Source organism: Neolamprologus multifasciatus, chromosome 22 (genome assembly GCF_963576455.1).
Source record: "Neolamprologus multifasciatus chromosome 22, fNeoMul1.2, whole genome shotgun sequence".
Taxonomy (NCBI): Eukaryota; Metazoa; Chordata; class Actinopteri; order Cichliformes; family Cichlidae; genus Neolamprologus; species Neolamprologus multifasciatus.
This window is the reverse complement of record NC_140459.1, coordinates 14,266,432-14,289,189: the sequence shown is the minus strand read 5'-3', so window position 1 is coordinate 14,289,189 and position 22,758 is coordinate 14,266,432. Positions and strand designations below refer to the sequence as shown.

Sequence of the window (22,758 nt, the reverse complement as noted above, 5' to 3'; positions counted from 1 at the left end):
TTTATTATTTTAATTATTTTTGTAGCTCTTCACAGGAGCCCGAGGGAAAATATATTTCACTTTCCTGCACTGGTTTACGTGTGTGCAGAACAATGCACATAATATTTAAAAGAGCTAACAATCAGTGGTCACACTACAATGTCCATATTTGTGTGGTCTTTTTTGTTATGTTGTTTATTAATACTTAAAAGTAATTCCAGTGAAATTGGGGCTCTGATGTGGTTTAGCAGAGAGGCTGGCCCGTGCAGCCATGATTTTTCTGTGCCCTCCTATGGTAGATGCCAGTGCTGCTGGGCTATAAGTAGGCCACTTTGACAGGGTGATCCACCGCTGTGAGGCGTCCCTGCAGATGGATTCATATCAACATCCCTCGGTAGTGCAGCCCGACTGACCATCAGCACAGATTTTACACATAATTTCTCGTTTATCGTGACGTGTACTGTATGCTGTGGATTGAGCACAAAATCCTCATGTTTAAATGTTTCAAAATGTCACCTTATTATTTGGATTGCAAATGCTTCCCAGTCCTGGTCCTCTGCTGGCCTGGCAGCAGGATCAACATGCTGGCAGGCCAAAAACTTTGCTATCTTAAAGTGAAATATCTGATTAAAATGAGGAAAACAACATTGATATAGAAGCGTGTTGCCACCTCGGGGTTAGGATTTAAGCTGACAAAGCTGGTAATGGTTGCCAAGTTGAACGGAATGAAATCGTTTCTTCACAACAACAAATCATTAAGATAGCATCGTGCTCTTAGGTTATGAGCAGCCTTTGGGCTGTCAGAATGTAAGCTTTTGTCTCCTAGATGTGGTAAAGATGTGACCAAACAAACAGGTAACGGTGGCACATAAAATTAGGAAATATCCATCCGAATCTAGGAATTTTTCAGTTTTAATAATAATACACAGTGATTGCATGCCAAGTTTTGTCCTTCTGACCTGGCTGAAATAGTCCATCCATGTAAGGATAGTTTTAATTTGTTTCCCTTTGTGTTAAGTGTTCCTTGAACTGAAAGCTCATTAAAATTGCAATAATTTTCCACTCAAATAACACCTCATCACATTGAATTTATTAAGGCTTGAGGCAGGTCTAAGAAATTTGTATGTTTTTGCTTTAGAAGCATAATTTGCTAGAGTAATGAGATTTCTTTATATCTTCTTACGACTTTATTACTTACATGTCTAATGCTTTTTGCTCTTAAACAGTAATATTAGTTGGAAGGTTTTGGAAGGTCAGACATTGACTTGTTTGGTAATGTTCATTTAATAGGAAGACACAGTGTAACACTGTCCTAATGCACAAGGGTTTAAACTGGCAACATATGCGAGTCCTTAGTAATATTTTTTTGCTTTTAAAATGACAGTGTCTAGTTTAATCTTGTTCAAAAAAAATCAGCTTTATTTAAATTGGAAAGCTTGTAGCCCTAAAGCAATTAGGTGGTTAACTGAGGAGTTGATTTATGAAAAAATGGAGACAGATATGCAAAACACTCCCTGAATCCAGCTCCCTAAATGGTGCTTTTTTTCTTGGTCCTATATGAAACCTAATGATGCTACTTTAGAAATTACAAAGAGATTTTTCTCCATTGCCTGAGATTTTCTATGCAGCACCTTGATAATCAATGTGTTGTTGCCTTATGTTGTCAGGTGGATGCAAAGTCACAAACTGTGAGTGTAAATCAATTCTATCCACCTTTTGGCTGTGGGAGATTGAGCCATTAAGGCCATCAAGTCCTGAATCCTTGTCTGGGAGCCGAGCAAACCCCATTGCTAGTCACGTTTGAGGCTCCGACCATTTATCTCAGGCATTTGGCACATTTCATTGGGCAGTGCGTAATCCGCTAAAGGTCACTGCCACTAATTACACTACTCCAAAACAGGCAGATGCCTACCCTGAGCTTGATTGCGCCACCCTTCATTAGGAGACTATTCAAGGGTTGCATAAGCATCACTTGCATGATTCGAATAACATATGTGCGGCTCTTTTTCTTTTTCCTAACCAGAGTGACCAAATGCCTTTCCTCCTAAGATGATGAGGCACACCTGGTCCAGCTGAAAGTCATTCATTTGCCACTGTCACAGACTTTTTAAATAGTGTCTTTTAGATCGACTTGCGCCTTTTCTGGCTGATTGGCTTCCTGCGTCTGAGCGAGATTGGTTCGACTGGCTGCAGGGCTCAGTTTTAGCCCAGCGGTGATCTCGTTATCTCAGTGTCCAATCAGTCCTCCGGCCACCTCCTAATTGAGCCATCAGCGCCTTGAGGGGGAAGAGGAGGGATGAACGTGTCAATTACAATAATGAGGGGGCAGCCATGCAGAGGGCAGTCGGGGAGAGGAAGGCTAGACAGAAGCCTTGCAGTGTCGCCCCGTTATGGTCAATTCACGACTAATCAAAGATAATATTGTAGCCTGACAGTGCCAAAGTTAGCAGAGTCAGTAGGGAAGAGCATTTTTTAAAATCATTTTCCCCTCTAACTGTGGGATATTTCTGCATGTCGTGTTGTGGTAATTGTTAGAGCCGCTGAGTGATTCATTAACACTGCTGTGGATATAGATTTAATATACGGAAAGCTCAGTCTAAGCACAACTCAAAGCACCTAATGCTCATGCATCTGTATGTGTCAAGTAGCTTTTTGGGCTCGAGGGTTATTGGATTAGTTGTTAGCCTGTATTTAAAAAGGTCCTTCATAAAATGTTGTTTAATAAAGGACACCAATATTAGTAGTAATAGTAATATTATTATTACTACGGGCTTTGTGAGCAGAGGACTCGTGCAAAAACATAACATTTTGAGCACTTTTTATGACTTGACAATGGTGATGATGTTGATGCTACTAAAGACTAGTAGGTACACTCATGAACAGATTCACAGCTAGTAAGATGAACCTGTGTGTCGATATGGCAGCCACTACTGCTGTTTATACACATAAGGTACTTGGAAAGATTTAGCTCATTAGCAGCTTAATCAATCAGCCCATTAATTGATTGGTAATTACTCTGTGTTTTCCCAGCTTCACAAAGCTGCAGATTTTTGGTGTTGCTGTAAAAGACTTTAAAAGCTCAGATGGTCACGCAAAGCATGATGATATGAAGATGTCACCTTGGAGGCTGATGTGTCACATTGGTTTGATTGTTATAGAAGTGTTAATTTCCTGTTTTTATATGTGGATTTTCCATATATTGCTGTAAGTTGCTGTTATCATTTCCATTGCATCAAATAATTATTATTTTTTCGTCACTATGGGTCTTTTTTAGTATTAGTGCATAACGAACCATAGAATCTATTGAGCGATACACTTGAACAAACCATGATTATTCAGTTGGTAATGCTAATGTTGTGAAGGGGGTTATATTTGAACTCAAACCACAATCTGTAACACAACCGGACAACATAGTTTTTGCTGTCTAAACCTAACCAGTGAGTGAAAGCGAAAGTAGAAAGCTAGCGCAAACAAGATGATCATCAAGTGAAAACAAAACACAAAAGTCAAACATGTGAAATTTTGTAGCTGAGAGTGTGTTAAAACCAAGGATGCTGTTTCTGATATCTTTATCTATGAGGAATCTGCATTATATCGAGTAACAAAAAAACACTTACACTTCTATATAAGCCAGAATTTAAAAGTGATTGGAATCATTTTTATGCGAGCTGACACGGGTACGGGGGCACGTCACAGCCCGCTGTGACTAAATGAATGTAAGTGATAGTGAAAATACACTGTATAGCCACACCTGACCCGCTCAGTGAGATTATTATTTTCATCTCCAGAGAAAATTGGTTGGCTGGCGAGTAGAAAAGTCATAATGGATAAATGGAGGGGAAAAAAATGATAGCAGCTGCTGTGGCGGTAGAAGAAATTCAAAGTTGACCAAACAAAGTAAAGAAAAAAGACCAGTTTAAACATTTACACGATCAGGACGTCTTGTATGAATTCATAGGTGCAGCTCTGGTTTGAGTTTTCACCAGTTAATTCTCAGTCTGGACATTTGTTAAAATGTGGGTTATTTTTTTTGGGAAGCCCCATGTGCACTCCAGTGGCGTTTTCATTTTTTCCGTCTGGCCTAACAACAGTCCCACAGGAAAGCTCGGATGCGGAGGGTCAAGACTGGAGGGAAAACTTAACACAATTGCCACAGAGCCGAGCCCACATGTAGGAAAGAGAATGGGGTTTAGGTAATGTGTTTAGTAAAATGTGAGCTGAAGATAAAATTGGTTGAGGAAAGAAAAGTAGTTTTGTTGTGAATTTTCAGGCCAGTAAGGACATTAGGACAGGTTAGTTTTGGGGTCCATTTCACAGGTGTGATGAAATCTGTTTAACATATTTTTTATTACATAAAAACAGATTTTAAAATAACAGAGATTGCAGGAACTCGGTCCATTGACCGTCTGTTGTTGTCAGTAAGATCACAAAGAAAAGCAGCACAAATACCTGGATTTTCTGCCCTTCCACTAATTAATAGACAAAACAAATTTTCCTTTCAGCTCAAGGTAGCGCTTGATTTAATGTACCACACCAGGCAGCTCCCATAAATGCAAAGCATCAGCATTGCACCTGACTGAGTTTAATGAAATGTTCTTGCTAAAACTGTGATTAATGTATGATTAATTGTGCATCCCGAATGTAATATAGATTAATTAAAAGCTCTCGCTGCAGATAGGATAAGTGCACCTGTGCAGTATGTGACTGTTAATGACTTTTAACTCATTATCATGCAAAGTAAAAGGGGCCAACTGCTTATGTATTTGTAAATACATAAGCAGTTAAATATTTGTAAGTACTGCAGCTGTTATAAGATTTAACCTTTAACAAAGATGATTACCCCGAGTGTCCCGGGTACAATCACAAAGTGTCAACTCACTTCATTCTCAAATTTATGTTTTCCCCAAGTAGCAGATTAGAGCTACAGTGGAGTTGTTAAGGATTTCTGCCAAAAATGTGTTTTTAAACGTGTGTGTGAAAGAAAAACTAAAATAAAGTTTTCAGAGGCTTGTAAACCATCCAGTAAATGTCTTCATTAGCCGATAATAAGCCCAAAGGACTGCTCTTCAAACTAAAATTACTTTGATTCTTTCCATGGTGTCACTGAGTAACCCTGAAGGGCTGAATCCTGGGGAAAATCATACTGACAATTATCTTGACTGACGTCACGTTCACGTTTTTAGTCCTTTGGAGGACTGCATTAAATTTGTTTTAAGAATGAATGAATTTATTCTATTAACCACAGTTTAATAGATTTTAAAATATTAACCACAGGTTCCTTAGTGTTCTGTTTTGTTATGCACTTATAAACCACGAGTCACTACGGGTGACTTTTTGATAAATGTAACAGTAATAACTTCATGCATTTTGGGGCTTTCAGTGGAAATTAAAAGCCCATTTGCAGGCTGCTGGTAGTCATAATGTTGAATTGGTTGCAAAGAGGTATACAGTGCTGCACCAAAAACCTCCTTGCAAATGCTTTGATTACCTGTAGTTTGCGTGGGAAATGCTTACTCGTCAGCTTTTACTTTGAAGGCTAATGCTTATCATTTTCAGCTTGCGCCGCTGTTTTTCAAGTTTCACTACCGCTCCGTGAGAAGTTAACAAATGTTTTTGGACAAGTTTTCAAACTGAGGGTGACCATGGCAACGTGCTATTGACCAAAGCAACCACAAGGAAGTTTTTGGTGCAACACTATATACCTCTTTGTAACCAATTTCACAATGAGGCTGCCAGCAACACTCTCTAACTGGTTGAGGAATAATCATTTTTTGGCCCTAATAACTAGAGGTCACCAAGGGGTCACTGAGCAGTCTATAGGCCTGTGTGACTTGGGTTAACTCTTTGGAAGTAGAAAATCTGTGATTTGGTCTAATCAGTCAAAATTTTATTTATTTATTTTTTGGGGGAAATCGTGAGCTCTGCCTCCAGGTCCAAGGGAAGAAGGACCATCCAGCTTATTATTGATCAGCGCACAGCTCAAAAGCCGGCATCCATTGTGGCTGGAGGTTTTAGTGCATATTGCATGGGTAACTTGAATACCTGAACTGCTGCAGAGAGCGTCCATTTTTCAGGGAGGACCTTGCCTATATTAGCAAAACAATGTGATTGCCAAACTGGCTCGCTTTAATTCAGACCATAGAAAACATTAGTTGAATTATAAAGAACCAAAAATAGAACAAAGCCTATATGTAGCACAATTTTGCCTTCAAAATAACAGCGGGAAATTTGTAACCTTTAAGATAGTACTAACACGTTTAATATGTCATTGATTAAATATGAAGTTTAAATTATTTACAAATGAGCTCTTTAGTGCTTTAGTGCTTGCTTATATTCACAAATTTTGATTGCAATGACTAAAATAAATCTCTTTCTCATTTTGACCTGCTGAAGTCAGTGTAAACAAAACACAAAACATCCGGCCTATCTTAGACCGGATCTGTTAGCTGTTACTTAACACTAAGGGTGACACAAAATCCAAATCTCGTCATCAAATTCAATCTCTGGGAACATTTTCTGAGCTTGAACGCCTTTTCATATTTTTTAATGCTTTGCCTGAAGAGATTGAGACAATGGCAGCCGATGAATTTAACCCATCGCAGTGGTGTCGTGTGTCGCTTGGTGCCCCCTGACCTCATAATCAGACAGCATTGTTGCCTCAGTTGTTTTCAGGTTAACTACAGTTGAACAAGTGGGGTTAGTCATTATTTTTTTTCACACGAGTGAATGATAACTTACTGATTTCTGAATGCATGATTCCCACCATCAGATATCCATTGTTTTCCTTTCCTCTGTTTGTGTCATACACGAAGAACCTTCCAGTAACGTCTTTGTCTCTTTACTTTTCACAGGAGAGGAGTGTCGTCATCCTCACCACAGCAGCTGGGGGGGAAGTTTGTCACTTTAGTCCCTGTTGAACAAATGACGGACTGAGAACCATCTCAACCTCAAGCGTCTCCGCAGCACCCGCTCGTTGAAGGAGTCGACCGCGTTGCCTCGCCACACTGGACAGAGAAATGTGTCTGTGCGTGTCCTCGAGTGCATGACCGCGTCTCAGTGTTTTGTGGCTGCACTTCCTCTCTCACCTTCCGAGAGGCACTTCTGCACTTGACTGACTGCAACATTTGTCTTCATCACAACAAAGCATCATGGGTAGGAAAAAGATTCAGATCCAAAGGATCACCGATGAAAGGAACAAGCAGGTGAGGCTTAATTATTTATTTGGTTGCTCGTTTAATCTGCTGAAATGAGTCATTGAAGAGACTGCAGATTGAACCTCAGTGCAATTGTCTGTATGTAACACTGTGATACATATCTGATTTTTAAAGCACGCAGCTCCAGCTTGAGCATTAACTTCCAGAGTTAAGGCGTTATTTCAAAATAAGGTTCTCGTTTTTGTTACTTTTGGCTGTGACTCTGCATGTGCTGAGATTTGCACCCGATCTACAAATTCAAATGTCATATTAAAAGCTTACTTTTCTGCTAAATCCACTAAGAAGGAGGACACTTTTTTCCATATAAATGGAGCAGAGCTGTCAGCCAGTTAATTAAGAGCTTTAATCACCCGTGTGGTCAGGAGTTATGTGCAATTTTCTTAGTTCTCGTGGTTCTAATTGTGACTGCTTTTCTTACTTGCGTCCTTTGTTTTTTCTCAGCAACACATCGTGTTTGCTTCGTACGCTCCAGTGCACTTTATCAGTGACATTTGGCGCTTGTTGCCTGTCCCTGCTTTGGTTAGTATGATGATATGTAAAAAAAAAAAAAAAAAAAGAGAGAGAGAGAGATCTGTATGAAAAGAGGGAGGAAAAAATGAGCAATTTCTGAAAAATTTGTTTATTAGAAGTCTCTTCACAAGCTGTTCTGGAGCTTTTGATCACATGACGTGACTTTTATCAGCTGAGGCAGTTTTTCTTGTAATCATAAAGTGACATCTCGGCCAAATTTGCTTAAAAGTTCAGATAAAAAAAACAAACAAATAGTTTAATCAATGAGTTAATAAAACATAGTGTAACCAGTGATAAGCTCACTTACAAGTAAAGTCTGCACATGGTTGCAGATTACTACATTTTTTTTTATTATAGGTAAAGCAAACGCACCGGGTCACCCCATTTTTGTTTCCTTTGAAAAATCACTTGTGAAGTGTTCTAAAATACAGCCAATATTAATTTTAATGGTTGAGTCAAAAGACGAGAGCCCAGTGAGGCTTTATTTAGAAATCCAGCTGTTTTAGGTATTATACAATACTGTTTTATAATAGTTTTATTCTGTGAGCTGTTTAATCCAAAAATGGTGTTCTCTGGGCAGTACTTTGTGAGGACTGATCTGATCTTAAACAAAAAAACTCCATGTTTTATTGCCAGAAGTGGCGAACGTTGTGTGGTCATAGAAAGGTTCAGCATGCGAACCAAAAAGAAACCAAAAACATGCATATTATAACATGATAAGGGCTGTTTACTGCTCATAGGCACTGGGACAGTTTTACAGGGTCAACATAGCTGTCCAGACGTCACAGATTTCAAATGGAAGTAAGGTCATGATTTTGGGCTGGCCCCGCACAGCTTTGTGATGTTGTTTGGCGTCCACATTCAAGTCCTGCAATGAAAGGTCTCAAGTACTAAATCAGGCTGTACCCCAAAAGCTGCCTTTTCAGCTCCATTTGCTTCCTTTCTCTTCTCACTGCATGAGGCTGCCACTCCACTTCACAGTAATGATGGTGCTGGATGAGTGATGAGGTGATTCCTGCCAAACAGAATGCTTTGTATGACAACTGAAAACTTCAGTTTTGTTTTCATCACACCACCGAATATTTTGCCTCATGCTCTCAGGCCTCCACGTGCTTTTTTTTTTTCCTTTGGCAATCTTCAAGCACGCTCATTTTTTCCACAACTGATTCCTCCGAGACATTTTGCTCGAAGACCAAATTTGAAAATCGCTGCATTGATTTGTCTTTTCAGAAGATCGTTTCTGCCAGGTCGGACGGTAGCTGTAATTTGAATTCTGTACTTTTAATTTCTTCTCTCTTTAATCTACAAAAATGTTTGAAGTTCCCATGCCCTCCAGCCCAGACTTTGTGGACATAACAGACCCTGAAACCTTTTCAGATAATGTGTGAAAATGGAGAGGCCAATTTCAGAGGTTGGAATTGGCCAAGGCCAGGGCTAGCCATAGAGTGTAAAAAAGATGGACTGATCTGAAATGTGAAGGCAAAACCCAAGTGCCTTAAACTTGGATTCTTCTTAATGGCCAGCAGGGGGGTGACTCCTGGTTGGAAAAAGATGGGAAAATAGGTTTAGTTTCCCGTTGCTCTGAGATGACTTTATGGCCTAAGACGCTGTTTTCGGGTCATGTTAAAAAGAACATAGAGCTGTTTTTGTTAATTCTGGTTAATATCGGAGTTATCCAGAATGTCAGTCTGATCCACCCCTTGCTTGTCACTTCCTGCTGTCTGTTGGTGTTGCAGCTGCCGGCTACTGTTGCCTGCGTTGGCAAACCTGTCAGTCAAAATGGCCACACCTTTAACTTTAGGTCATAACAAAATCTAAAACAATTGGGGGGGGGGTTCCAAAAAGAAAGAAAGAAAATAAGTTACAAACAAGCTTTACAGTTTTAAAACAGGCGTCTGTAGGGATTGTCCTGCTTTTGGAGCCTTTCTAAAGGGGCCACTAGAGGAACTGTAGTTATTAGTACTTAACGTCAGCTCTGTAGGTTACCTCCTGGTTAGGTAAAGTGGCCTGTATTTGTATAGCGCTTTACTTGGTCCTAAGGACCCCAAAGCGCTTTACACTATACACAATCATCCACCCATTCACACACTGGTGATGGCAAGCTACATTGTAGCTACAGCCGCCCTGGGACGCACTGACAGAGGCGAGGTAAAGCTACTTTCACCTGCTCCCTTGTCACATTTAAACACCACATCTCTTCACATGTCTTATTTTTGATCCAGATGCCCTTCCTGATGCAAAAGGGGATTTTTGTCTCTGGCTGGAGTTGAATTAGTGACCTTTCTAAATACAGATATTAAATATAAAACAGGTCACCATGAAGCACAAAAATGACCGAGCATTCAGTTGCACAATCTATGCACTTCAACACTGACCGACTGATTCACAGTCAGTTGGGAAACAAATAAAAAAATAACGCAATATAGGAAAAAGTTAATGACCTGCAGTATTTATGCCAAAGTGTGCATCTCTAGTTCAACTTAGACCACATCTAATTATAGCAGAAGCAGTGAATAACTGTTAGGCTAAAAATATCAACAAATATCAAAACTGTTTGTGTATATATATATATATATATATATATATATATCAGGGAAAAATGATTATTGACTGTTTATTGTTAGCAACCAGAGTGTCTGAAGGCTATTTATTGTGCTGATAATAATTACGAATAATAAACCTTCACAAAAACAAGGATGCTTCAGTATCGATGCTGAAAACTGACTCACTGTGCTTCATTGATGGCTCTTTATTAATGTTGTTATTGCTATTGTTGTCACTGGTACACTGTTATTTGCGTGTGCTTTCACCTAATGTGTCTATCTGCTGTGTGAAATGTGTGTTTGTGTTACAGGCAGTTGAAATAGTCACAGACTTACTTTGTCTTTGTAAAGATTTCATTTTATTTTGCAGGCCTAGACCTGTTTGCGTGTGGTGCACAGAAGACCTGTGTAAAGGTTTTTTATAGGAGTTACAGCGTTAGTAGTGCTTTAACCCCGAGAAACCTCTGGGATTTTTTTACCCTGCCCTCTGCTGTTTTTACAAATCCTTTCTTCTGTTTTCTTTCAGGTGACATTCACAAAGCGAAAGTTTGGTTTGATGAAGAAAGCCTACGAGCTGAGTGTATTGTGTGACTGCGAGATTGCCCTGATCATCTTCAACCATGCGAACAAGCTGTTCCAGTATGCCAGTACTGACATGGACAAGGTCCTGCTCAAATACACAGAGTACAATGAGCCGCATGAGAGCCGGACCAATGCCGATATCATTGAGGTTAGTCGATGCATCCTCACCATTTGTGCAGAAGGGAGTAAGCTAAGGCCTTGATTAGATTTTAAATAATATGGAAACTGTCAGGGCTGAACTGTTGCACCAACTCTTAAAACATAAAAAGCTGTATAATACTGGCAATATCCCATTTAATCTGTTAAATATGTAGCCATATGCTGCACAAGCGATTTGTTTTTTTTTGTGGTCTTTTAGCTGTATTGTCATCATTTCACCAGATTTTGATTTATTTGCTGTTTGCTTTTGTGTTTTTGATGTGACAAAACCAACAAGATTAAAAGCTTAGGCTTCTTGAAAAAGGCTTTGTGACTGTTGTTTTAATGCAGTCTCTGAAGAAAGAATTTGAAGTGTTATCTTATCTTTGTGTGATCAGAGGCAATGTAACCGGCGCACCCCATTGTCACACGTCACTGCCTTCATTCAGGGGTGTTATAAAGAAAGTAGTTATAATTAATGGGAATTGTGTTTCTGACTTCACAACCTTGATCAAATAATTTTCAGTGGCAGCTGACTCTCTTCCACCTACATTTTCCGAAACATTTTAAATGATAAACTCATGATTCATACTATGATTGCAGTATCATGTCTTCTCACTTCTAAAGCCCAGTTTTTACATTTACAGACTTTGAGAAAGAAAGGCTTCAACGGCTGTGACAGCCCAGAGCCAGATGGCGAAGACTCGATCGACCAAAGTCCCCTTAATGATGACAAATACCGGAAAACCACAGAGGACCTGGATGTTCTCTTCAAACGCTACGGAGTAAGTTTTGTAAACTTCACACTTAAGTCTTCTCTTAATTCATGCAGCATTTTTTTATATTGCAGTTTGTTCTGCTTATTAGTCAAACACTTGTCTGTTGTTGTGGTTCTGCTTTGTCTTAAGTACTGACAGGAAACTGCTACTTGTAGGAAGTTCCTCTAACGAGTTGTGTTACACTTTACTGTGACCTTTATAAAAAAAATGCAGATTGCTTGATTGGTGTTAGAGATGGTGGTATTATTAAGAGCTTTTGTTTGGGGTTTTTTTTTGGTCATTGCTTTGAAGGCAGTAAATGAGTTAGTCTAACTCATTTACTGCCTTCATATTATTCACAAGCGAGGACTAAAACTCAACACATCTGTAAAACCACTGCTTTTTGGTTTTTCTGGCCATGCATGCCTTCAGTTCTCTTTATTTTTCTGTTGTATGCTGATGATACTCGCCTATATTTTGTGCTTAAAGACTCCAATTAAATAATTGTGCTTTTTACAATAATACCATGTTCATTTATAGTCAATAGATCGGAGTTAAGATCATAACATTTGTACACTGTATCAGCTGCACGCCAGGAAATTTGCACACAAAGGGCATTTTGAAGACAAAAGAAAGCAGATAGCACTTGATGTCTTTTATTTAAATGGCAAAAGAAGTAAAAAGAAGTAAATGAAACACTGAAGTACATCAACATGGCTGCTATTGTTGTATGATTTTTAATTTACCACAGATGCATCAGTGGAAGCAAAACAGATAATGAAAAGTTGCAGTAATAACTGTAAATCATTCAGGAACTTTGTGTCATTGCATATTTTCAGGTCCGCCAGCTTCATATGAGGGAGTTGATGGTGGTCACTGAATAGTCTGCTAAAAACTGAGAGAGTGGCATAACACTGCTATCTATAAACTGAGACGTCTGTTTATTACCATCAGTAGTAAACTTTGTGAGAGTTCTTAAAATATTTTGTTGGCAAGATAGAAAACTTTAAGGCTTCACTGGGTGCCACTTGTTCCTTTCTTTCTCTACCTTGGCACCCTCCATTCATCTTACTGCATTTACCCCCATTACTCTACTGGATTTGAACAAATACAACACCGTGTAAGGTGGAACTTCACGTGTTGTTTCATTAGCTGTTCAGGCAGGGTTTTGATGTTATAGCCTCATGGATCGTTAACGCTTTCTCCCCATAAAGATGACATTTGATGAGCTCCCCTGTACCCGTAATAATGTGTTTGACAGCTCAGTATTTATCAATGAACATGTGGTTTGATGACATTAGAATAGTTTCCAGTGGTAGCTGTATAGGCAGAGCTCACTCTCACTAACTTCTGATGCAAACACAGTCATTTCATTCTATAAGAAGCCCTCAGATATGAAACCACTCAGTTCAGAAAAGAGCTTCAAAGGTTACTCCTAGTCAGCTTTCAAGGGGTAAAGAGTTAAAGAAAACTGATTAATACCCACCATAACTGCATAAATACCTTCCTATTTCCAAATGACCTCTGCTTTCAAAAATTCTTGAAAAAGTGGTTAGTAGGCAGCTCTTAGGGGTAATAAAAGGCAATAATTTCAGTCTGGTCTTAGAAAAAAAGTACAGAAACCACTTTACGTAAAGTTTTTAAGGACATTTTAATGAGTACAGATTTAGGCAACATTACAGTTTGTATTTTACATTTGGTACAGCTAGAGTCACTGTGGACAGTTTTACCTCATTTACTGCACCCTCATGCCATATGGGGTCCAACAGGGCTCAATCCTTGGACCTATTTTCTTTAGTTTGTGTCTTACCTCTGTAATGCTGATTATTGACATTCGCTTGTCTTATTTAGTACAGAAAAACACAAACATGTAGCTTGCCTGCATTCCTGCCTTGGTGCCATTAAGGACTGGATGACTTCTAATTCCTTAAAACCAAACTGTTATTGGTACTGAACATCTTACTAATATTGTCATGACCCAAAGCAAACTGCTAGAATCTTTTTTTTTTAATTTTTCTTCAGCTTCTCAGTTTCAACTGTTATTTCAAATCTCTCAGTCCAGTCTTTATATGGGTTAGTATATTACAAAGGTCAGATCAGGACTTCTGAATATTACAGCTGAACACCTTATCCACTCTCTGATTTTCTGCTGATTAGATTATTGCAAGTCATTGTATATATTCCTAAATGATGCAGCACTTTTGCATCTACACTTCGTACAAGACTACTCACAAACACGCTGCAAATGCATGACTCCAGTCCTTGCAAAATTACTTTGGCCTCCCATTCAGTGCAAAATTCAAATTAAGATTTTACTGATTACTGTTAATAGAAAGGGGGACTGCATTCAGTTTTAGCCCAACAAACTTCCTCTTCAGTTAGCTCAGCACGATCAGTTCCTTGTTTTAAAAAAACTTTTAAAAGCCCACACTTGTATATTGGCTTTTATATCGTGGTTTTAATGTCATTTTATCTATTTATAATTTTCTAATGCTACTTTTTTGTGAAAGTGAAAGAAATAAAGGTTGTTATTCTGATGTTCATCAAACAGAGAGCAATGACAGGTTTATATTTGCATTTTTTTACTCTTTGATAATTATATTTTGACTTGTTTTTCTTTACTTTTTAACTTACAATAATAACTTAAACAATAACTTAAAATAATATTTTATAACATTGAAGGACCCACACAAGCCAGTGTGGGTCCTTCAATGTTAAAACTTCTCCACTTCACAATATGTCATACGGCAACAGTTTTCAGTCGTCTTTCTTCCACAATGGTGAAATAAGGAAATGCCTGTAGACCCATATTCATATATTATGTGCACCTATTTGGAGCATGACAATACATCTTAATTTTACCGTATTATAATAACAATTAAGTATTACAGTGCCTAATTTTCTTTGAAATTATATTTGATCTTTTACAAATGAGGTGACTAAAACTCTGGAGACAATTTTTCCCATTACATGCTTTTATATTTGTAAACGATCGTGTAGTTTCTTAGTTGAAGCTGTGAAGTACACAACCTGCCAGTTTTACCACTTTTTTTAATTCCAAAAGAGTAGTGTGAGGCTAAATATAGGTAATGTTCTGATTGTTATAAAGTAGTGCGTTAATGTCGCGCAGTAGGACTGAAAGTGACGTTTTCTTAATTTCGCAGCAGTCAACAGCTCCGCCTCAGACGTTCTCCATGCCGGTCACCGTCCAGGCGTCCAATCAAAGCACACTGCAGTTCAGCAACCCTGGCAGCGCACTGGTAACTACCTCCTATGTAACATCATCGTCGCTCACGGATACCCACCTCCTGTCGCCACAGCAACCGGCTCTTCAGAGAAATACGGTGTCTCCTGGGTTGCCACAGCGACCAGCCAGTGCAGGTGAGCGAGATGAGGAATGGCCTATAGACCAGCAAAAGACAGTAAACAGTCTTCAGCGCAGGGATTTTTCTGCTTTTACACGAACATGACTTTTTTAAGATGCTCGTGTTTTTTCACAGTTTGATCGAAAACAAAAGAAGTTGTTTTAAAAAAAAAAAAGAAAGTTGACAAAAAATTATCCCTGTTTGTACCCCCATAGGATTCATTTTGAATTCTTTGTAAACACAAGTAAACGCTGGCCTTTATTAGTTAATAGCAGAGATAATTACAAAATCAAGCAAGGCAACACTGTCAGACAATCAGAGACTATAGCAGACACTGGCAGCATGCAGCTCCATATCATTATGCATAATAAGCTGCTTCATTCCTCGGGGAGAAATGCATGCCGCTCTCCTCTGGACTAATTTGCTCTGTGTGACATTCGCTACACTTCACTTACACTTTTTTTTTCACGTTTATATTACATTTTAGTTGATTAGTTGATGCATGCAGGGGAGACCTGGAGTTAATATTTATTTAGATTATACTCAATTTAAAGTCCTTTTTTGTTAAAAAAAAAGGACTTTGAAGTCCGTTTCTTGGAGGCATGTTCAGCAGTGTCTGTGCTAACAAAAAGCAGTCTTGGTTTCATCGAGGACTTAAAGTTCATTTCAACAGCGAGGTCCATTTATTAGCTGTCCTTGAGCTTTCCCTCCGATCACACAATATTTCTCTGCACAGTGGACCCGCCACATAATTAAGATTAACACTTGAACCACCAGGTCAAATCTGAGGAAAAAGGGCGACTTTGGCTTTATTTAGATTATACTCAATTTAAAGTCCTTTTTTGGATATACTCATACAGTTTGTGTAATGAAATGCATGGTGACATAATGCATGTGCAGCACTGGTTGGAACTGAAACCTGAGGAGGGAATGAACAACTGTGTATAAGTCAATATTTAAGATATACCAAAGAAACAAATAGAGTGCATATAGTATACAGTGTATCCATGAGCTGGGGTCTTTTTTAAAGTACAAAAAATTAAAATGTCCACTGTGGTAAAATGTTATGTGAGAATAAAAGGCAGTTCTCTCATATTTTGAGGCTTTTGTTGCATTAGAAATCACTGAGAACTCCATGTATTACCTTTTCTTCCACTGCCAAACCTTAAAGTGATGTTCTTGTTCTTAAGTCCCAACATTTCTATTAATTTAAGCTTTTATCAATAGGCGCTCTTCTTGGAGGCGACCTGAATAATTCAAATGGAGGATGTCCAAGTCCAGTCCGTGAGTATTAAAATATCTGAGCGCTATCCTCCACTTATTTGTTGTTTTTCACCACAGATTGTCCTTCTGTTATCCGGTCTGTATTGGGAGTATTCGTTCCTGCTCTCCTCCTCTGCACCGTCTGTGATTGTATCTCACAGGGATCAGGGGAAGCCACCAGTAACAACAGAAATGCATGGGATTCCCAGCACTTCCTGCGGGGAATGCAGTCAGCCTGGCACATGCCTTAGTTCTTTATTTCAAGCCTGCACCAGGAAAACGTTTTCATTTACATACTTTTTATTGGATTTCTAGATTAAAAATGTCCAATCTTTTATTTATTAGTACTAGAGCACATTTGCCTCAACATATCCAATAATCTGTAACATTAGAGGGCTTTTACTCCTTGGTTCTGTTTGCACGTCTTTGAAAAACTGTTTAACAAAGAAACCTTTGGGAGGATTATGTAAGCCATCGTTGAGGGGGCACACCGTCTGTACCCCGCCGTCTGCTTTCACCTGTTTGATTTTCCTATTGATTTCTGTCCATTCACACCTCCGTCTCCCCGCAGCTAATGGATACACCAGTGCCAGGGCCTCCCCAGGCCTCCTCACCGTTTCCAACGGCAACAGTCTGGGGAAAGTAGTTCCGGCCAAGTCTCCACCCCCACCTCCGAGCCCCCAGATGGTCAACAGCCGCAAGCCAGACCTCCGAGTCATCACCTCACAGGGCGGAAAGAGCCTCATGCAGATGGTGAGCTTAACTAAGCCGAACTTGTGTTGTCTGGGTCGGTTTCTTTAACGCTTCGATCCTTTAACAAGCAGCATAACGCCTCCTGTCTTCACTAAAGTTACTCGCGATGTTGAAGCAAAGACAAACGATGAATCTGAAGGATTATTTCAGGACCACGGGAGGATTATTTTCATTTCTTATCTCAGGAAAGTTTTGAGTGAGATGGAAAACCATACAAAACTCTGGGAGTTCATATTGATGTGTTGAATGAAATTCAAGAATTACACTGAAGATAAACAGTCTGTTATAGAAGAATGCTTGCCATCAGTTTTGTGCTTTAGTAAAGACCTGGGGGAAGAGTTTTTGTGCTCAACTCTTCTCATTATTTAGTCTAGGAAAGTGAGTAAAGTTGTGTTGAATCAGCCTACTCCCACCGACACACCGATGAGATTTCTCTCCTCTCTTTTCCTGAACCAAGCGTGCACCCACGTTTCTTGGAGGCATGTTCAGCAGTGTCTGTGCTAACAAAAAGCAGTCTTGGTTTCATCGAGGACTTAAAGTTCATTTCAACAGCGAGGTCCATTTATTAGCTGTCCTTGAGCTTTCCCTCCGATCACACAATATTTCTCTGCACAGTGGACCCGCCACATAATTAAGATTAACACTTGAAACACCAGGTCAAATCTGAGGAAAAAGGGCGACTTTGGCTCAGAATAAGATGTATTAAAATATATTGGGTATCAGAGAATTACAGTAATGTAATGAATGTGATGGGGAGTATATCATGGTGCTTCTGTATTGGTTACTTTTCCCATGAGTACCCTCGTGGCTCAACTAGGCATTGTATAATTAGAGTAAAGTAACAAACGTGGTCTTAAGAACTTAAAAATAAGGGGACTGTACTTCTTTTAGTTTTTAAAAACATTTCACCTTCTTCAGATCTAAAACCAAAAAAGTAGAGAGTCTTAGACATTTTAAACCCTTGCGTGCTTGTCCCTCAGGTGGTCATTGACCCACTATTGATCATGAGTGTCACCACATGACCCAGGGTATGAAAAAAGGCATGGGTCATTACCACCAGAGATTTCAGGTGAATCCACCATGAGACCGATAGGTTCTCCGTCCAAAGTGTTGAACTGAACTGAAGAAGCCTCTTGGATGAGAGGCACATCTTCAAAAAAAAAACCTTAAATCAGTATAATTGCCTTATTTTCAAGCTTTAAGACTACCCTGCCCTGGATGACTGAAAACCTACCCAGCCACAAGATAAACATGCACGAACTGCTGGTGTTTTAAGAGCAGAAAGCAGCCTCTGCTACCCAGTAGTATTAAAGATTTTTTGCTGCTGTACTACTTCACTTTTCCTGCAGCTTTTCCTGTTTTTTCTTAGCTTAACATATTTATCACAAAGTGATAAATATGTTGACACGGTAACGGCTGAGGACGATTGTGTGAACGAAAGCTCAAGATTAGTGAGATCAGTCATTACATTTCTAATGACTGTAGGCAGGAAGAGTGATGGCACGGCCGCACATTTCATAATCAGACTGCAAGTATGTCATTGTTAAGCAAGCCACCAGTGAAGTAGCTGCCAGACTACAGTAAGTAGTTTTATTGTTGTTCCATATATATTTTTTAATTACCCCAGAGTTGTAACCCTCTCTGTTACCACCCTTTGCAGACAGAGGATGAGCTGGAATTGGTAAACGAGGTGATTTCCCCCACGTCAGTCACTCGCATGAGTCGATGGCACATTAATAGCATGGATGCAGTTCTCTTATAGGAGTTTCACATTGTTCTGGTCTTGCTCCACTCACATTTCTTGGGATGGTCTTTCAGTTTGTGGTTCCCACCTGACTGCATGTGGTTCAGGGCTCATGGATGTGTTGTTCCAGCATTTCTTTAGTTGTGGGCTCATAAACCTGTCAGTGATCTAGAAATACTCAAGTGATTCAGACCTTCACATGAATCAGTTTTATTTCAGCAGAAGTGTCATACTGTAATGTGCTCCTGTAAGTTTTTGAACCAGGTCCATTTACTTCATCATACGACGCCACTTTAAAAGCATGGATGTCTTCTCGAGGCACCACGGAGCATGCTCCCTGCTCACTGACACTCACACCGACTCATTCCACCATCCTCCAAAAACTGTGTGAAGTACAGATGTTTAAGAACTAACTGGCATTACATTAAAGGCATTTCCTCTGTCACGTATGCAGCATATTTAGCTCTAAAACACTAGGATTTAAACATTTTAGGATTGTGCACCTCTGTATTTATGGTGTTACTATAACAAATTGATTAATGATTAAGATGAAATAAAGCTAATTAGCTATGTTTTTGTGAGGCGATGGCTTCCGCTTTTTAAATAGGGCAATTTTGTGTTGAGATTTGCTGAAAACAAGCTATTATTCCACTGTTTTCTGACTATTCATGGGCAGGATTATTATTTGAGACAAAAAAAAAATGTTATAGCAACATTTTACTTTCATTGAATATTTGTGAGACAGAAAAAATACTTATCCCACTTTTAATAATACTGGGGGGAAGAAAACATTGTATTTTCTTGTTATTCTAAAAAAATCTGCCTTTGATTTAAGCTGAGTTTACACAGAGAGAGATGATGGTTGCTGCTGATGGTGGTGGTGGCTGCTGCCGTTCCCCCTCTTTCACAATTCCTCCCAAAGTTGACAGGCAAGATTCTCATTTTCCAGAGAAGAGTGATTAATTTTCATCGCTCTCACCTCGCCGCTCCTCCTCACTTCTTCACAAAGGCAGATAATTGAATCCGGCTCCTCTCTCCGGTCTGTCTCTTCTCTCTCTCTGTGTAAATTCAGCGTTACAGTCATAACTCTGTCCGAATGTTTCCTCTCCGGATGATGAGCCTCAGCGTGGAGAAGAGTAATTCCAGACCTGAATTACTGCGTCTTTGGCCTTTTATTCGCAAACCTTTTATTATTTCCTTCTGTTAAAAACCTCCATCTGCTTTTCTCTATATATATATCTGTGATATAATTCAGCTCAACCTGACTCTGGAGGGTTGTGTTTCTTCACAGATTTGTGTCTTTCAGCGAGTGTACATAATAATAAAACCTCAGGGCAGCAGTTCCACAGATTTAGCTGTGTGACTGTGGCACCTGTGTTGGAGAAACACTGAATATCTTGTCATGTAAATGGGTGACTGGATGTGCAAACACTCATCTCCGTGGCTCCTATAAAACTGAGTGATAGAAACATAAACAGGATGCTTTACCACAGCGCACTGTAAACCTTTACTGACATCCACTGGAGAATCATGAGATGAGCTCTGCATTGAGGCAAACAGGATCAGCTTCACGATAGCTGCAGATAACGTCACCCGTTTGTAGTTTATTATAGTGAGACTGGAGAGTTTATTCTGAAATTTACCATCTAAAATTACAACACACTGCATGCACAGTAGATGATATTAAAATTGAAATGGGAGATTTTATTTCCTATTAAATGTTTATGCCATTTTTTTAAATCAAAAGGCCAAAAACACAGTGAGCAACTGTATGTATGAATACGATGGTAAACTGAATGAAGAAATCAAAGAGCCATTTTGGCTGCAAGACCCTGTGATGTACTTTTATCACTTTTGACCTTTTTAAATCAAACAAAATCTTGATTCAGTGAACTGAAGCAGTCTTGTAATGGAGAATGGGCTAAAATTCCTCCACGATGATTTGAGAAACTGATAAAATCATACAGAAAACTATTAGTTCAAGCTATTCCTGCTAGAAGCGACTGAATCATGGGGTGTACTTATTTTATCACAGAGCTGTATTGACTCCTATTTAAACTTTTTCACATCACTGTGGATGTTTATATCCAGATAAGCCATATTAAACTTAAATAGTGATTGTATAATTTTTATTGAACATATTTGTATAGGTTTTTACATAAAAACAAAGAGCACCAAATAGAACAGTAAAAAAAAAAATGAGACGAGATAGATCCAAATTTTGCTAAAATATTTTTAATTAATCTGTTGATGTTTTTTTCAAAAATGCATTGATAAAATATTGAATTTCTACAGAGTCTGTGTCTCGTCACAGTCGATCTGCTTGGGAGGATTTACTTTCACATAATCTTTTATCTAGTTAATTGATCTGATTTACACTTTGGTAATTATCATTAATATTTGTGGAAGCTTAATTTGAATAAAATGTGGCAACTGAGGGTTGAACAATGTGCCTTTAATGTAATTCTATAAATCACCGAGAACAATGAAAGTGTTTTTGATGCATGTCATCAAGAACGTCCCGACAGTAAATCCACATTTAACTCCGAGATTTACTCCATGTGGAAAGCCATTATGAATCCAGCCATGTGCACATCGTCATTCCCAGCATGTCAGAGTGTACATTAAACAAAAAATAAGTCTTGACTCCTTTGGGTCACATGTGGAAGTGTTGATCCTTTCTGTCCTGCTCTCACTAACATGCTGTGGTCCTCTTTGGCAGAACGCCCAGCGGCTGGCAGCTGGAGCTCAAACTCTCACCACACCAGTGGTCTCTGTAGCCACACCGAGCCTCCTGGCACAGGGGCTGCCCTTCTCCGCCATGCCTACGGCGTACAACACAGGTGAACTCAACACGAGAGCTTTGGCAGCAGCAATATCCTTTTTAGATGAGAGTTTAATAATTAAATAATAAGTTTATTTAATTATTCACCCTGATAGCTTAAAGAAGAAATCTATTTTGAATTCCTGCTGTGACCTTTGCCCCCTCTCAGAGTACCAGCTGACCAGCGCGGACATCACTGCTCTACACGCTCTGGCGTCACCAGGAGGCTTGCTGCCCACTGGCGTGTCCACATGGCAGCAGCAGCAGACAGTTTCCCAGCCAAGTCAGCAGCAGCAGCAACAGCAAACACAGCAGCAGCTTAACTTAGCATCACTCAGCAACTTGGTGTAAGTCTGCTCTTCATCTTCATCTTCAGCAGTTGAACCTGCACTCAGGTCCAGAGACGGTGGCAGCTGAGACGTTCCTGTAATGGCTCTCTAACCCTTTTAATGCTGATGTACTGAATCTACAGACTCTCCCATTTAGCTTGCATGATATCCATACCATGACCTTTATATGCAAGCAATCCACATCCTTTTTTTTAGCGATCTGGTCTCTCACCAGCATCTCACCATCTCAGCCTTTTCATAACATCAGTCTGAACACTGTTCGGCTTTTTCTGGGTTGATTAAAAAAAACACATTGAGTGGAATGAAGAAGTGGTTTTATTGCCTCACAGTGGAAACAAAATGACACAATTATCAGATAATCATTATTATTGAAACCCTTTATCACCCACACGGTTCTCAGTCAACTAAAGCTCCCCTGAATAACCTTGTTAGGCATCGTGTTTATGTACGCTCAACTGACTAGTAAACATCAGGCGGCTCGCTTGGCTGAAAAGGCACTACTTTTCCTGTTAAAGTGAATCTTTTACTGGAAGTCATGCTCCTGTCATTGGCTGTTATTGGCTGCAAACCACTGAATAAGTCTCTTTGTTTGCCCCTGTTGCGTACAACTTTCCCTGAGCCATGCTGAGACACAAATAAAGAAAAAATACCACAGCATCAAAAACAAATATGATGAAGCCGCTTCCAGCTACACTGAAAGCTACACAAATTCCTTATATTGGAAGAAGAATACAG

At 39.4% G+C, this 22,758-nt stretch overlaps 1 protein-coding gene across 5 annotated transcripts in view; it reads left to right on the top strand.

Annotated features, from left to right (window-relative positions):
- Window positions 1-22,758, top strand: part of LOC146493147 (myocyte-specific enhancer factor 2D homolog) — a 35,346-nt gene that overhangs the window by 904 nt on the left and 11,684 nt on the right. For 3 of the 5 annotated variants that reach the window (XM_085147494.1, XM_085147493.1, XM_085147491.1), the window contains exons 2-10: window positions 6,831-7,181; window positions 10,773-10,976; window positions 11,614-11,751; window positions 14,889-15,105; window positions 16,317-16,373; window positions 16,924-17,105; window positions 18,766-18,795; window positions 21,572-21,692; window positions 21,843-22,020. In XM_085147494.1, coding sequence (XP_085003620.1) covers window positions 7,128-7,181; window positions 10,773-10,976; window positions 11,614-11,751; window positions 14,889-15,105; window positions 16,317-16,373; window positions 16,924-17,105; window positions 18,766-18,795; window positions 21,572-21,692; window positions 21,843-22,020 — 1,181 coding nt within the window. In that variant the 5' untranslated portion in view covers window positions 6,831-7,127. The remainder of the gene's footprint in view (window positions 1-6,830; window positions 7,182-10,772; window positions 10,977-11,613; window positions 11,752-14,888; window positions 15,106-16,316; window positions 16,374-16,923; window positions 17,106-18,765; window positions 18,796-21,571; window positions 21,693-21,842; window positions 22,021-22,758) is intronic. The other 2 variants (XM_085147495.1, XM_085147492.1) reach the window with 1 other exon arrangement.